We start from the raw sequence: 13895 nt of genomic DNA, 5'->3' as shown, positions 1-13895 counted from the left end.
TCCTACATCTCGCATGACTACCATTAGGTCTATGGTTGCTTTGGCTGCCATTATGGATGGACTATGCATTAGCTTGATATAAAGACTGCATTTTTACATGGGGAACTTCAAGAAGAAGTGTATGTACAATAGCCCATTGGTTTTGCAATTGTGGGATCTGAGCACTTGGGGTGAAAGATGAAAAAGGCTTTATACGGTTTGAAGCAAGCTCCTCGAGCTTGGTATGCAAAGATTGATGCCTTTTTACTCAACCAAGGGTTCATAAACAGCTCATCAAAGTTTACCCTTTATGTATGTAAAGAGGGGGGATCCTTGCTGGTCATAGGTCTATATGTTGATGATATTTTGCTTACAAGGACACATGCTGATCAGATTTCAGCATTCAAATGAAATTTGTGTTGCAGCAAACTTTTGAGATGTCAAATTTGGGGCCTATGCACTATTACTTGGGCATTGGGCATTTAGTTCATTCATGATGCTAGAGGCATTGGATTGTCACAGTCTAGATACATTGGTAAACTTCTTGAGAGGTTTGGCTTACAAGATTGCAAGCCAGTTTGTACAAAAATGGAACATGAAAAACTAAAGCTGTCATTGCATGATGACAGTGACTCGTTTGATATCCATACATATGCTCCAGTAGTTGGATGTCTTATTTACTAATGCAACACAAGGCCAAACATACAGTTTGCATTTCAACCCTAAGCAGGTATATGCATCAACCACACATGTCACATTGGCAAACTATCAAGTGTGTTTTTCGTTACTTGCAAGGTACTAGGACACTTGGATTGCTTTACGCAAAGGGGAGACCACTGCACTTACATACTTACAGTGATTCTAATTGGACTGTTGATTACGATTCTCATCACTCCACTAGTGGTAATTGTTTCTTGGCTTAGCAAGTAAAAATCCACTATTGCCACATCATCTTGTGAAGCTGAATACAAGGCAGCTTTCACTACCACAGTTGACAGTGTATGGCTTAGATGCTTGTTAGCTAATTTGGATATATCTGTCACAAAGCCTACTCATTAGTTTACTGGCAATCAAAGTGCCATTGCAATGGCACAGAAACCAGTGTTTCATGCACGCACAAAACACATAGAGATCCACAATGACTTTATCATAGAGAGGCTACATGTAGGAGATATCAACCTTGTCAATTATCCTACCACCAATAATGTGGCAAACATCTTCACCAAAGCTCTTTCTAGTGAAAAATTTGAAGCATTCTGCAATGCTTTAAATTTGATCTCCTTTGGTAGATGCTCCTTGTATACTGATCACTCTTCACTCCAAGAGGGGGGAGGGGGAGGGGGAGGGGGGGGGGTTTGACTCATGCCTATGCTCATAGAGGAGTGTCGATGATCCTCAATAGGACACTAGGGCACTTTTTACTCTCCTTATGAGAGGTTTTTTCCCCTAGTTATACTCTTTTTTATTTTATGTCCTTATGTTACACAGTTCGGGCACTTATTGTGTTTTACACCTTTCGAGTGTAAACACACATTAACCACCCTAAGGTTTAAGGGTTATACTTTGTACTTGCACATTACTCTTCGATTATTATATTGGGAGTCGCGTCTTCACTCTTACACTCTCTTCACTGTCAATTGTATACTCTCAGCTAAGCTTCAATCTTCCCTATCTCTCACAATCATGACAAGGCAGCCCGATTAGTGCTTGCAATGTCATGGCTTTGGGCACTAGACCATGGAGTGTACTCACTTTGATGCGAAGGCAACTCAACAAGCAACTACACAAGTGGACCATGGATGAGAAGGGTTTCACCTGACAATGCTAAAGGGGGAGACGACATGATGGCACCGTAGCCGGTATCGGAGCCCAAGCCCCACAAGAAAGGGTTAGGAGTCATGAGACAAGTCCCTGCCAAAGGCCCCCCACAACCACTACATCCCCCACCCCCCAGGCCGTCGAGCCCCTAGGGCGGTAATGTCCCCATTACTCAGTTCACCTTGATAAATAATGTATGTGCACATTTTGTTAAAATAAAGCAAGGTGCAAAAATATTCAAGTTATTTTATGTTGGAAAAATAAATTATTATGTAAAGTTGTTACATTTGCACACCTGTACTTCATTACACACATACATGCGTAGAAAAATTAAATCATAACATTAAATACAATAAAGGCCACACATTCTAAACTAGCACTAACCATGTTTCAATAATAAGGATAGTTGTTATTATTAATGATTTATTATATGCCAATTCATAAGTAGAAGTACTTAAGAAACCCTCCCAAGTCAAGATTATTACAACTATGTTTGTACTATGAAACAACAACACAAGCCTAGTGGATAGCCACTTGGCAGTTAAGCACACTTGAGTAAAACTACTGCCAAGATGGATGACCTCCCGAGACGTTTTTCCTTACAAGTGTGTGGTAGGTTCTTGCGCACAACCAAAATGCTATTAATTCCATTTTACGTGTTATCCTTTGTATACATTGTTGAGGGGATATATGTCAATCCACAAACCACAGGGGTTCAAGATAGATGGAAGATAGATTCTAACATTACTCTTGAATGAATTTGTATGTTTTCTAGGATATATCTATCAAGCCACAAACCATAGGGGTTCAAGAAAAGGATCAAGATTGACGAAAGACAAAAAGATTCCAACAGTACTCTTGAATGAGTTTGTATAATTGTACCTTTACCTTCGAGCTATAAATACCATGTCTAAGTCGATTGCTGAAACTAAACTCTTTCAAGATGATAGCTTAGACACTCTATGCAAACCAAAAGAATTCTTCTCTAATTGCTACCCCCTTCCCTTGATTCCAAAACTCCTTGAACGACTTGGGAAAGTCAAAGTCTTTTCCAAGAAAGATCTTTCCGGCACTTACAATCTTGTCAGGATAAAGGAATTGACAAACGGAAGATGGCAAAGTAAACCTTCACCACAATATTCATTCTCATCCATACAGATCCAAAAATGTGAGCAGTCCAAATAGCTCATGTGTGACTTTGAGTTGGCAATCTAGATAGCTAATGTGTGAGTCTGAGTTATGCTAGGCATGGCTAGGCATTTAGGGATTTTACTGTGGCATTTATGATGCTTATTTGGGGCATTTTATGCTGGCCAACTTGCTACTATGTTGGCATTTTTTTCACTTACTTTATACCAAGCTCCCTGCTCATTCAATTACATCATCTATAAGTTCTGTGGAGAGAGGAAGCTACTGCTAGAGCCTATGAGCCAATGACTCATTGTTGTATGCATCATTCTCGTATTTGATATATGGATTCCATCTTCTGAGCATTCTTCTGAGTTCTCTTCTTTGTATTGTTCTTTTGTGTGTTTCTCTCCTATCCTTGTGTTTAGCAGTTTATTACAATATCCGTTTATGCTTCTATTGTTGCATCCACTTATGACATGGTATAAGATTTCAGGATTACGATTCCTATTGTTGTTTTCTACTATCTCAAGTCTGCATTTTGACGTTGCTCCATTGATTGGACCTGGTCTCAATTGCTACGATTGATTTCCATGTAAGTGAACAAACATATGGTAAGGTTCACGAATCTCATCTTTAATACCCAACCAAGCCAAGGCTTATTCAAAAGCACACCATCGCCTCTCATGGAACTCGATGCTAGAAGGGGAGGCAATGTAACAAACACTCCAACAAAAACATCCCTTGATTCGTATACAAGCTAAAACAACCCCTGGTTCCATGAAGTTTCTAGAAGATTCTAAAACATTGTAGAATATTTTAGAAGATATCTACATCATCACTTATGTCATCACTAACATTAGCGTGCCATGTGTCGGTATGCATGTCATGCCATGTGGCATCCTCTTGTAACGATATGTTCCCCTTAACTTTCCTAGGCTATGGTATAAATAAGGATCATGGGCTACAACCCCTTTAGTCTTACGAACACTAGTTGTGAGGCTCTTAAGAGATAAGTTGATGCCATGAGGCATATTACACGGTGGATTTCGTGAGGTTTTACGGTGGATTCCGTAAAATTTTATTACCGGGGCTCATACACAAAGTGGATTCTTTGTGCGACAAGTCGATGGGGATGCCTATCCTTTTCGGGCGTTTTGTTAATTTAGTGTGTACATGGGTGATTCCACAAAATACATATTTAAATTAATAAACGTTTATGAGTTTAGAATGCGCACTCGTAATAAATTAAGGTTAGGATTGATTTCTAACCAATTGATTTATTTATGTAGCTGAAGACTGCTAAGTATTCACTTTTGTCGGCTTAATTGTATTATTTTACTAACGATTGTGAATGCTTCAGTTGATGTGTAGAGATAGCAGTAGTGGCGGTGGAAAGCATTGGAGGATAGCATGTATTCGAGTTATCATCTATATTTTGATGGGCGCATACCTTAGGCATGGTACCTATATTTTGTCGCGTCTATTTATCAAGGCCTTTGATATTTATTTATTATTTTTGTATGCGCATGGATGCACAATTTAGATATTTGTACTTGGACATTGCATTGGGTATGCCTAACTTCTTGGGCGCCTGCCCATTAGCTTTATTTCTATTTGGTACTAAAGCAAACTCAAAAGCCAAAAGCGTGCTATTTTGTAATTTGGGCTATTATTTGAGCTTGAAGATGATTAATACATAAAATACATGCTTTGTGGAGCGCTCACACAAGGCATGGGGGGAGATTGCACCCAATTGGTCTCTTGTTCATGTCATGCAAGTCTTCTACATTGTTTTGTGTGCAAAAAGTAGAGTTCTTTTGTTCTTGGGGACCTTCTGACGCTCACTACGCGCGCTTACGGCATCCGATCTATGCACCAGTGGTATCAGAGCGAAGCTGAGATTGAGAGCTTCCAATCGCTTACCATCTTGTGCGAAGGCGGAGCTCCTAGAACGATCGAGCTCTACAGTGAGTTTTATCGCGAACGGTCGATACGGGTGGATTCCTGGCGGTCAAGAACCTCTATCTACAGCCTCTGATCGCGAAGGACGGGCCTGAGGAGGCGGAGGACTACTCCTACATCTCCCTTTCCAAGTCATTTTTTTTTCCACAGAACAGATAAGCTTCATATCTCAAAAAGCTTAAAAGCTTTACTCTAAATTTTACTAAGCCTTAGTAAGAAGCTTCAACCATAAAATTCGGCGACGCGCGGCATGAGTATGTATTTGGCAACGTCGAATCCGTCGATAGTATATTGACGTCCTAAAAACAAAAATTCGATTAGTATATTGACGTCCTAAAAACAAAAATTCAATCAGGGAGCTTAGTTACTAAAGCTACTAAGCTCCCTAATCTTCTAAGTCTTCAAAGTCTACAAATTCTGCAACTCGAAGCTCAATCCATCCACAAAGAAATAAAGATAAGTAAAAGAAATTTCAAATTTCGTACTTTCAATGTATCTCGAGATTGAAAGACTGTACTTGCATTTATCAGTCAGTTTGATGATTACTTTCATGAAAAGACATACGCTGAAAAAGACAAAATTAAATATATCACTAATCATTTAGTCGATCGAGCATCTCTTTGGTGGACTATGGTTTGTAAGAGCATTGATTGTCCCACTACCTGGGAGAGTTTTCAAAAGAAGTTTTTGCAGAATTTCCTTCCTCCTCAATTCCATGAAAAAGCTATAAAGCAATGGGACCTTCTTCAGCAAAGAGATCGTGAACCTATTTCCCAATACACTGAACGTTTTTTAAATGCCCTACTGCAATTACGCATGCTCGAAGATATACCTTAAGTGACTCACAAACGCAAGTTTATGTCTAGCTTACTTGGACATTACTATGCTGAAGTCAATATGTTCAAGCCTACAACCCTTGAAGATGCAATTTCTTTGGCTCGTGACACTGAAGACAAGATTCGAGGAAGAGACAAGCGTCCACAACAATTTCAAGCAAATGGTAACTATGGTTCCAAGCATTTTAATTCAAATTTTAGAAGATTCAATCAAAGTCGTTTTCTTCCATCGTCATTCCGTAAGTCTTGGACACGACCACCTGCTTTTCCATCAAATACCAATCCAAACCCTAAGCCATCCTCACAGCCAAATCCTAATATTCCTAGACTTCTTGCCATTGCCAACAATGTATCTAAAGCCAAACCTATAGTTTGTTACAAATGCCATCAACCTGAACATCTAACAGCCAATTACCAATCGAAAAAGCCACATGTTCATATCAATTATCTTGGAGTAATGGAAGAAAAAGAACGTGAAAAAATGCCTGACTTTACACAAGATGATGACGACATTGCTACTCCTTCAGATACTTTGCCGCCAACTCCACATTCTTTGTTGACAATGAAATGTTTTGTGCATGGTAAAGAAAAGATTATTTTACATGATGATGGTAGCACACATGATTTTATTTCTACAAAGTTAGTGAAAAAATTAAATTTACAAACTGTTTCTACACATTATCACATTAAAGCAGCATTCTTAGGCACAAGATATAATGGAACACAAGAAGTGCATAACTTAGAAATTAAAATTGGTGAATACACTGAACGAATGAATTTTCTAGTTATACCTTTGCAGTCTAGTAATATTATCTTAGGAATGCCTTGGCGTCATCAGTATAATCCTGACATAGATTATTCCATGCATTCAATTAAAATTTATTTCCAAGGAAAACAAATCATATTGTATGGTATGCATGTCTCTAATAATTTTCCACTGCTCACTCATACTCAAGCTAAACATGCATTACATAAAAGTAGCAAATCTTATTTAATTTGAATGAATGAACTTCAAGCTAAAGAAAAACATATGCATCCTACGCATAAACAATTTCTTGCTCAATTTAAAGATTGTTTTGCTGATGATTTACCACCTGGACTACCACCTTCACGTCCTGAAGATCACAAAATAGATTTAATTCCTGGTACACAACCACCATATAAAGCATCATATAGGCATAACCAAATTGAACAGAAAAAAATTCAAAATTAAGTAGAGGAATTGTTAAACAAAGAATTAATTAGACCTAGTAGTTCTCCATTTGACGCATATGTTTTATTGGTAAAGAATAATAATAATACTTATCATATGTGTATTGATTATCGTGTCCTGAATAAGATTATTGTTAAAAACAGATATCCAATTCCTAGGGTAGATGATCTTATGGATAAATTACAAGGTTCTGCCATATTCAGTAAGATAGATCTTAAATCTGGTTATCATCAAGTGAGATTGGATAAATCTGATATATTCAAAACTGCATTTAGAACACAATTTAGACATTATGAATTTCTAGTGATACATTTTGGTTTAGCTAATGCACCTGCTACATTTAGTCAAATGATGAATCGCATATTCTTGAAATATCAACATTGTGTTATAGTATTCTTTGATGATATATTGATATTTAGTAAAAATGAGAATGAGCATTATGAACATCTATCTTTAGTTTTCAAGTTGTTGAAAGATAATCAATTGTATACTAATCTAGAAAAGAGTGAATTCTTTCAAACAAAAATTGAATATATAGGTCATATTGTGTCATCAGAAGGTATTAAGGTTGACCCTAAAAAGATAGAAGCAATATTGAATTGGCCCATACCCAAAAATATGCATGAGTTACGTTCTTTTCTAGGTCTTGCTAGTTTTTACAAAAATTTTGTGCGAAATTTTTCATTACTTGCATTGCCTTTGACTAAACTTTTAAAGAAGGGTATTGTTTATCACTCGTCTGATAATTTAAAAAAACTTTTGATTTATTGAAACATACATTAACCCATGCTCCTGTATTACAACTACTTGATTTCAATAGACCATTCTTTTTAGTAGCTACTAATGCTAGCGGATCTGGAATAGAAGCTGTCCTTATGCAAGATAATCATCCCATAGCCTATTCTAGCTGTAAATTGAAACCAGTCGAACTTAAATATTCTACATATGATAAAGAATTACTATTGATTAGTTTATTTTTGTTCTATTTTTCCCCTATGAATAGGATGTCCAATTATTTTATAATAATGACAAACAATACCAGAATTGCTAGAAACTTTATTCTACCATCCACCTCTTCTTTTCTACCTCTAGAATTACCATGGTCTCCTGAAATCTGCATGTTACCAAACCGTTGATTTAACATGTTTTACCGGTTACCAACCGCACGACCCATACCATGGCCTCTTAAAGAAAATATGTCATGTCTCTTTCTTGAACTTAAGTAAAATGCTTAGACCCATTCACCGCTTCTTTCTAACAATTCACCTTATATGTTGATCTTTTCAATAATCATGAGAGAGACCATCTCAGAAACATCCAAAAACGGCTTTCTTACATATACTAAAGTAACAAAGGATTTTCAAGCCTTCTCATTATTAAGGCCACCCAAAGTAAAAAACCAAATCATCATCAAGCATTGCATCAATAGCTACTAAGGCATTTACAATGCTTCTCACCTTCAAAACATACTCATTTATAAACATCTTTGCTTTCTTTAAGGTATTCAACTCTTACTTGAGATCCATCTTTCATTCTTTGTATTTTTTTAAAATATATTTTCAAAGGTTATCCAAGTTACATGTAAATTCTCTATATATTTTATATATCCCAACATATTGTTATCAATGACTACAGACAATATTCTTTTATATTCCATTCCTTTAATTCTTGTGCAATCGTCACAAAATCACTTAGCTCCACTTTCTTTTTTTATCTGAAACAAATTTGTAAAGACCTTTTCCAATAAGAAAGTGTCACACGAAACTTTCATGATATATAGTTATTCATGTTTGACTTCTCAATAATAGGATTTTCATTGTTCTTAACCATCATGACAAAACTGAGTATCAAACAACAACAAGTAAGTCTTTTGCAACCTTTCACAATATATACATAGGATTAGACCAAGTAGTCTTTTTCACTGAATACTCAATAATACATGCAATGTGTATTATGTTTACTGATAAATCTTGTGTTTGCTTCCTAATAAACACCTCAAAAACTTACAAATTTAAAATCTATAGACTATAACCTATGCAGCTAAGAATGGCCGACAGAACCAAAATTATAATATACTCTAAAACTATTATCTGCAACCTTGTAGAGATAAAACAAGACAAGAAACAACCTCAAATGACCAAAAACGTATTGGAAAACCTCGAAAGGACTATTTGCAGAATATATACCATTCTTCTTGCACACAAATCTAAGAGCAATCTAAACTTTTTGCTCTATCCTACTTCTGATGCCTCCACACGCATTCTCAAAGGAAAAGAGACAGAAAGTGGAAGAGCCTTTTACTGGTTGCTTGCTTACTTGAATCCTTGCTCCTCCTTCACTTCAACCTCTAGAATCCATCTCTCTTAGTGGTGCTACTTTAATACCATGTTAAAAATCGCGTAATAGGGGGAACTCGCTTGAGCTATTGCGTCAAACACACAATATATACAAAAGTAGGCTCATTCAAGAACACAAAAAGAGATATGGAGACCAAAACGTTTTCTTGCTGGTTTTTCTTCTTTCTTCCTTACACAATACAATATACACAAAGTATAAATAAGATATAACATAAAGAAAAGTCGCCTACTAAGTCAAATACTGCATAACAAACTATATTAATCGACTAATGCTATAAATATGCTAGTTGTAGATAGGTGTAACTAACCAAATATGATAAGTAATAAGTCAATGGCCATGTGAGAATCATAATGACCATTTCCGTGGTAAGTGTAGACCTACAATTCTATCTAGCCATGTAATATATCATCTATGTCCACACATATTAAGCTCGCCATCTCAACACGAATGGTAGACGATCGAATCAGACCTCCTTTTGGCTTCCATATGATTTCTTTTTCCTTATGTCCTCACATGTTTTTCTTCAACATGTACTTTTTATAGTCATAAAAATCCATCATGAGGCTTCAATCGCTGCCCTTGAAACCCAAAAATCTTTAAAATTTATCTTGCACAATACCTATCCTAGGATGACAAGAAAGCTCATGGGATTTTCTCCAAATCTTCCTCCTATTTCATGAATCAATGCTTTGTTAGTTGCTACCATACTACTAGCCCCTCTAGCCAACTCAATTTGTTCATCGAATCTCATAATTCATTCCATATGTTCTCTTTTCATTTTTTAGTTCTTATGTTTGTCATGTGGTTATTCATTTAGGTATTTTCTCTGCAAACCCTAGTGTATTCTCAAATCTCAACCCCCAAAATCTTTTTTTAACAATGCTATCATTCAGAGTAATCAATCCATGTTTTTGCTAGTAAGTTAGGGAGTTCAAATTGTGTCCTCTAGGCCTTGTCTTTTGAAACCTGATGGCACCATTTTAACTATTAAAAAGAATTTTATCTTGGCACCGCAATGAGACTCTAAGACATCTAGCCACTCCTCACTTGAGTATTGGCATTACTTAACTCTTCACTCCCATTTAATCAGCTACAAACCGGTCCTAAGGAAGGGTTTGAAAGACCATTTCTAGTTTCAAGAATATTGTAAATTAAGAGATCTGACATTCATTGGCATGTGAAGAAAAAAACACATTCTTGGATTCAATTATTTTAAATGCACAAACTTTGTGTTATTCTCATTTAGAATAACTACACACATAGAATTGGTCAAAATACCTTTGACTCATTGCAGTGCTTTACAAAATGCTGCAGTAAGTGAATGCCCCTCTTCCGATCTTTGAGTTCCATATCCTTGAAGTCATCATTGGTAGCATAAAGGCTATCCAAATCATCAAAACCTGCATTATAAGCAAGCAAGGGTAGCAATCAGATGCTCCATGACTCAAAACAGAAAACAGCCAGTTCAAAGAATGGGAAAAATTTCAGTGTCAGTATGTAGTAACAAATGAGAAGAGCTAAGTCTCTACATAGCTACATTACAAATGGTCAAACAAAAGATCTTACAACACATTCAGGTCAGATGTCATCATATGAAAATCATTTACTATGCGTACTCGGAGCCCTTGTTCGAGAACTTTTTGAGCAAATCAGGTACAACAATGTAACATTATGAGGCTATCAGGACGGCTGCGAGTCACAATTTACGTTGCGATTTCAAGGAGAAACATTCACCATGCAGCAGTTCAGAGATCCTATCATTAGAAAAAGAGGATAGTTACCGTCTTCGTCAGGCACCTGGACGTGCAAGATGAGGAGCTCATAGTCTTTTCTGCAGGCAGCTGGGGGGATAGGTTTGGTAAGGGTCCAGTTAAAGGCCGTGGAGCTACTGATGGACGGGTGGGGCCGGTATCCAGTTATGGAGGACTGGCTGACTGCAATGAGCACGCGCATCGGGCGATCTGTCTTGTCCTCGTGCAACGACGACTGGGTGGGGGTATCCAGTTATGGAGAACTGGCTGACTGCAATGAGCACGCGCATCGGGCGATCTGTCTTGTCCTCGTGCAACGACGACTGCGGAAGTGCCATATCCGGAGCTTCGATCTTCTTCTTCTCCTTCTTCTTCTTCTTCTTCCTCAGCCTCAGAAATCAGACTGACCGACCGAACTTTTTGTTCGCTCGGACTCCGGAGACAGCCTTCGTTCTTCTTCTTCTTCTTCTTCTTCTTCTTTTCTGCTTCGTCTTCTTCTGCTGGCTGTCTCTCTCTCTCTCCTCTTTCCTCCCTCCCTCGCTCCCGAGTCCCGAGTCCCGACCCCCTCCCCGGTCTGCGTGTCTCGTATCAGACAGCCTGGTCGACTCGTCGAGATTTCAGAGTCCCTTTCGTCAGCTGCAGGCCCGCCATGATGACGTCCCGTGTCAAGTCCCACTTGTCACCTCCTCACGCACAAATTCACCACAACCGTAGAACCTGTCCATGCCTTGCCTCTCTTCCAAGTTCTTATACGTAAGTTGTAATTTTAGATCCATATGACATGTGATATGTGAATAATAAGAACGAGTTCCCACCCGTGAGCTCATCAGCAACCGACGTCGCATGTACAGGTGGGTATTCTGCGCCTACGCAGCACAGAGCACAGTCCTCCAGAAACGGAGCGTGTTTTGTATGGCAACAGCGTCGTCGCCCATAAAACCTCCACACATAGCTCTAGCCCATCCCAACAGCTTCACAACAAACAGCGCCCTAAACGCCCGCCACATAGCACCCCCCAAAAGCTCTACATAGTTAGTATAATATATAATATATAATATATAAAATAATAAAATAATAAAAAATAGATCATAAAAAGATATGCCTATTATGTCATTAACATTTTAAATATTTATTAATATTAATATTAGTATTACATATAGTTACCAATATTTGTAATTGTATTAATTATACCATTATACATTCAATGATTAATATATTATATGGATTCGTTCTTCTTATTGAGTATTGTATTACATATAGTTACCAATATTTGGGATTGTATTAATTATATCATTATAAGTTCAACTATTACTATATTATACTAACATGTTCATCTTATTGAGTATTGTATTAATGTTAATATAATGTAAATTACATACATAATATGCATTATTGTTATTACATATATTAATATTAAGAATAAGTATTACAAATACTATAAGTTATTAACATTGGTAACTTTATTAATATCAATACAGCTATCAAGAATTTAATATTACAAACTCAATATATGTATGCATGTATATTGTTTTATGAATATGTATATGTGTATGCATTAATTGATATGCCCATATTATGTTTATATTACCAATTTTAATAAATATACTAACATATATTAATAGTTAATGAATACATAAGCAAGAAGGTAGAGAGAGAGAGGGAAGCGAGGGAGGGAGGGAAGGGTAATTTTATTATGTTTGATAACAATATCATGAATATGGTATGTAATATAATGAGGTTATCGATATGATCTAATAACACATTGATATAAGATATGTGGTATTGTTTATATGCTAATTAATGTAGTAATTAAAATAAGTTATAATTTGAATAATATATTATGATAATGCAATTTATATTAATATAATATATTGGTAATTAACATTGTTGGCATTAGGTGTGCTAATACTTAGATTATATATATATGTACTTATGTATGTATGGGTATAGTAATAACCTTGATTGTGCATATGTTGATAATTATATATCAATAATTTAATGTATGAGAGAGAAAGAGAATGTTAATTGATATGTCTAATAACAACATCGAGAGAGAATTATTTCGAGTCGACTTGACGCCATATTAGGTAGACGACATAGTCCAAGTGCTTGAACATGGACTACCTAAATGACCAATAGAGAAAGCCTGACTTAGACGGCTCATCCTTAAGATCCAACCTTATCAGTTGATAGCAGGTCAGCAATATAGGCTAGGGCAAGACAGATTGTTACGCAGATGCATATGTGAGTACGAGATGCACGAAGTGCTTCAGAAGCACCCCTGGAATCGCTGGAGGACACTTTAGCGGAGAAACAACAGCTCGCAAGGTGTTGCAGTCTCAACTGTGGTGGCCCACACTTTTTCGCGATGTGGCACGATTCGTTAAGCACTGTGACGAGTGTCAACGAACAAAGGTCCTGATTCGCAAGGATCAAATGGAACTAACCCTGGTAATTGCATGACAACCCTTCGAGAAGTGGGGAATTGAATTCATAGGACCTATTAGTCCTGTGGCACAATACTCTCAAGCTAGGTATATCATTGTAGCCACTGACTATCTAACAAAATGGGCAGAAGCAAGAGCTACAAGAAAGAATGATGCAAGAACCACTGCCACGTTCCTATGGGAGCAGGTAATCTCATGATTCGGTTGCCCCATCGAACTAGTTAGCGACCAAGGCACACACTTCATTAATGAAGTGATCGCGCATGTTCTATCCACCTTTCTAATTATCCATCGAAAATCCTTGCCATACTACCCTCATGCAAATGGCCAGGAAGAACCCACCAATAAAATTCTAGTAAACGTCCTGACCAAGGTAGTCTCTGCTTCGTGCAGTGACTGG

At 37.1% G+C, this 13895-nt stretch overlaps 1 protein-coding gene across 1 annotated transcript; it reads right to left on the bottom strand.

The window, feature by feature from the left end:
• Positions 1-10499: 10499 nt before the first annotated feature.
• LOC148030437 (universal stress protein A-like protein) lies at positions 10500-11577 on the bottom strand. The gene is made up of 2 exons (XM_087687254.1): positions 11079-11577; positions 10500-10697 (listed from the first exon to the last, which is right to left on the bottom strand). Exons 1-2 carry the CDS (start codon positions 11248-11250, stop codon positions 10567-10569), a joined length of 303 nt encoding a protein of 100 aa, XP_087543380.1. The 5' UTR covers positions 11251-11577; the 3' UTR covers positions 10500-10566.
• Positions 11578-13895: the final 2318 nt, after the last annotated feature.

The sequence above is a fragment of the Lygodium microphyllum genome, chromosome 10 (assembly GCF_053477565.2).
Source record: "Lygodium microphyllum isolate KBCC chromosome 10, Lygodium_microphyllum_v1.1.10, whole genome shotgun sequence".
Taxonomy (NCBI): Eukaryota; Viridiplantae; Streptophyta; class Polypodiopsida; order Schizaeales; family Lygodiaceae; genus Lygodium; species Lygodium microphyllum.
This window is presented reverse-complemented; position numbering and strand designations above follow the sequence as displayed.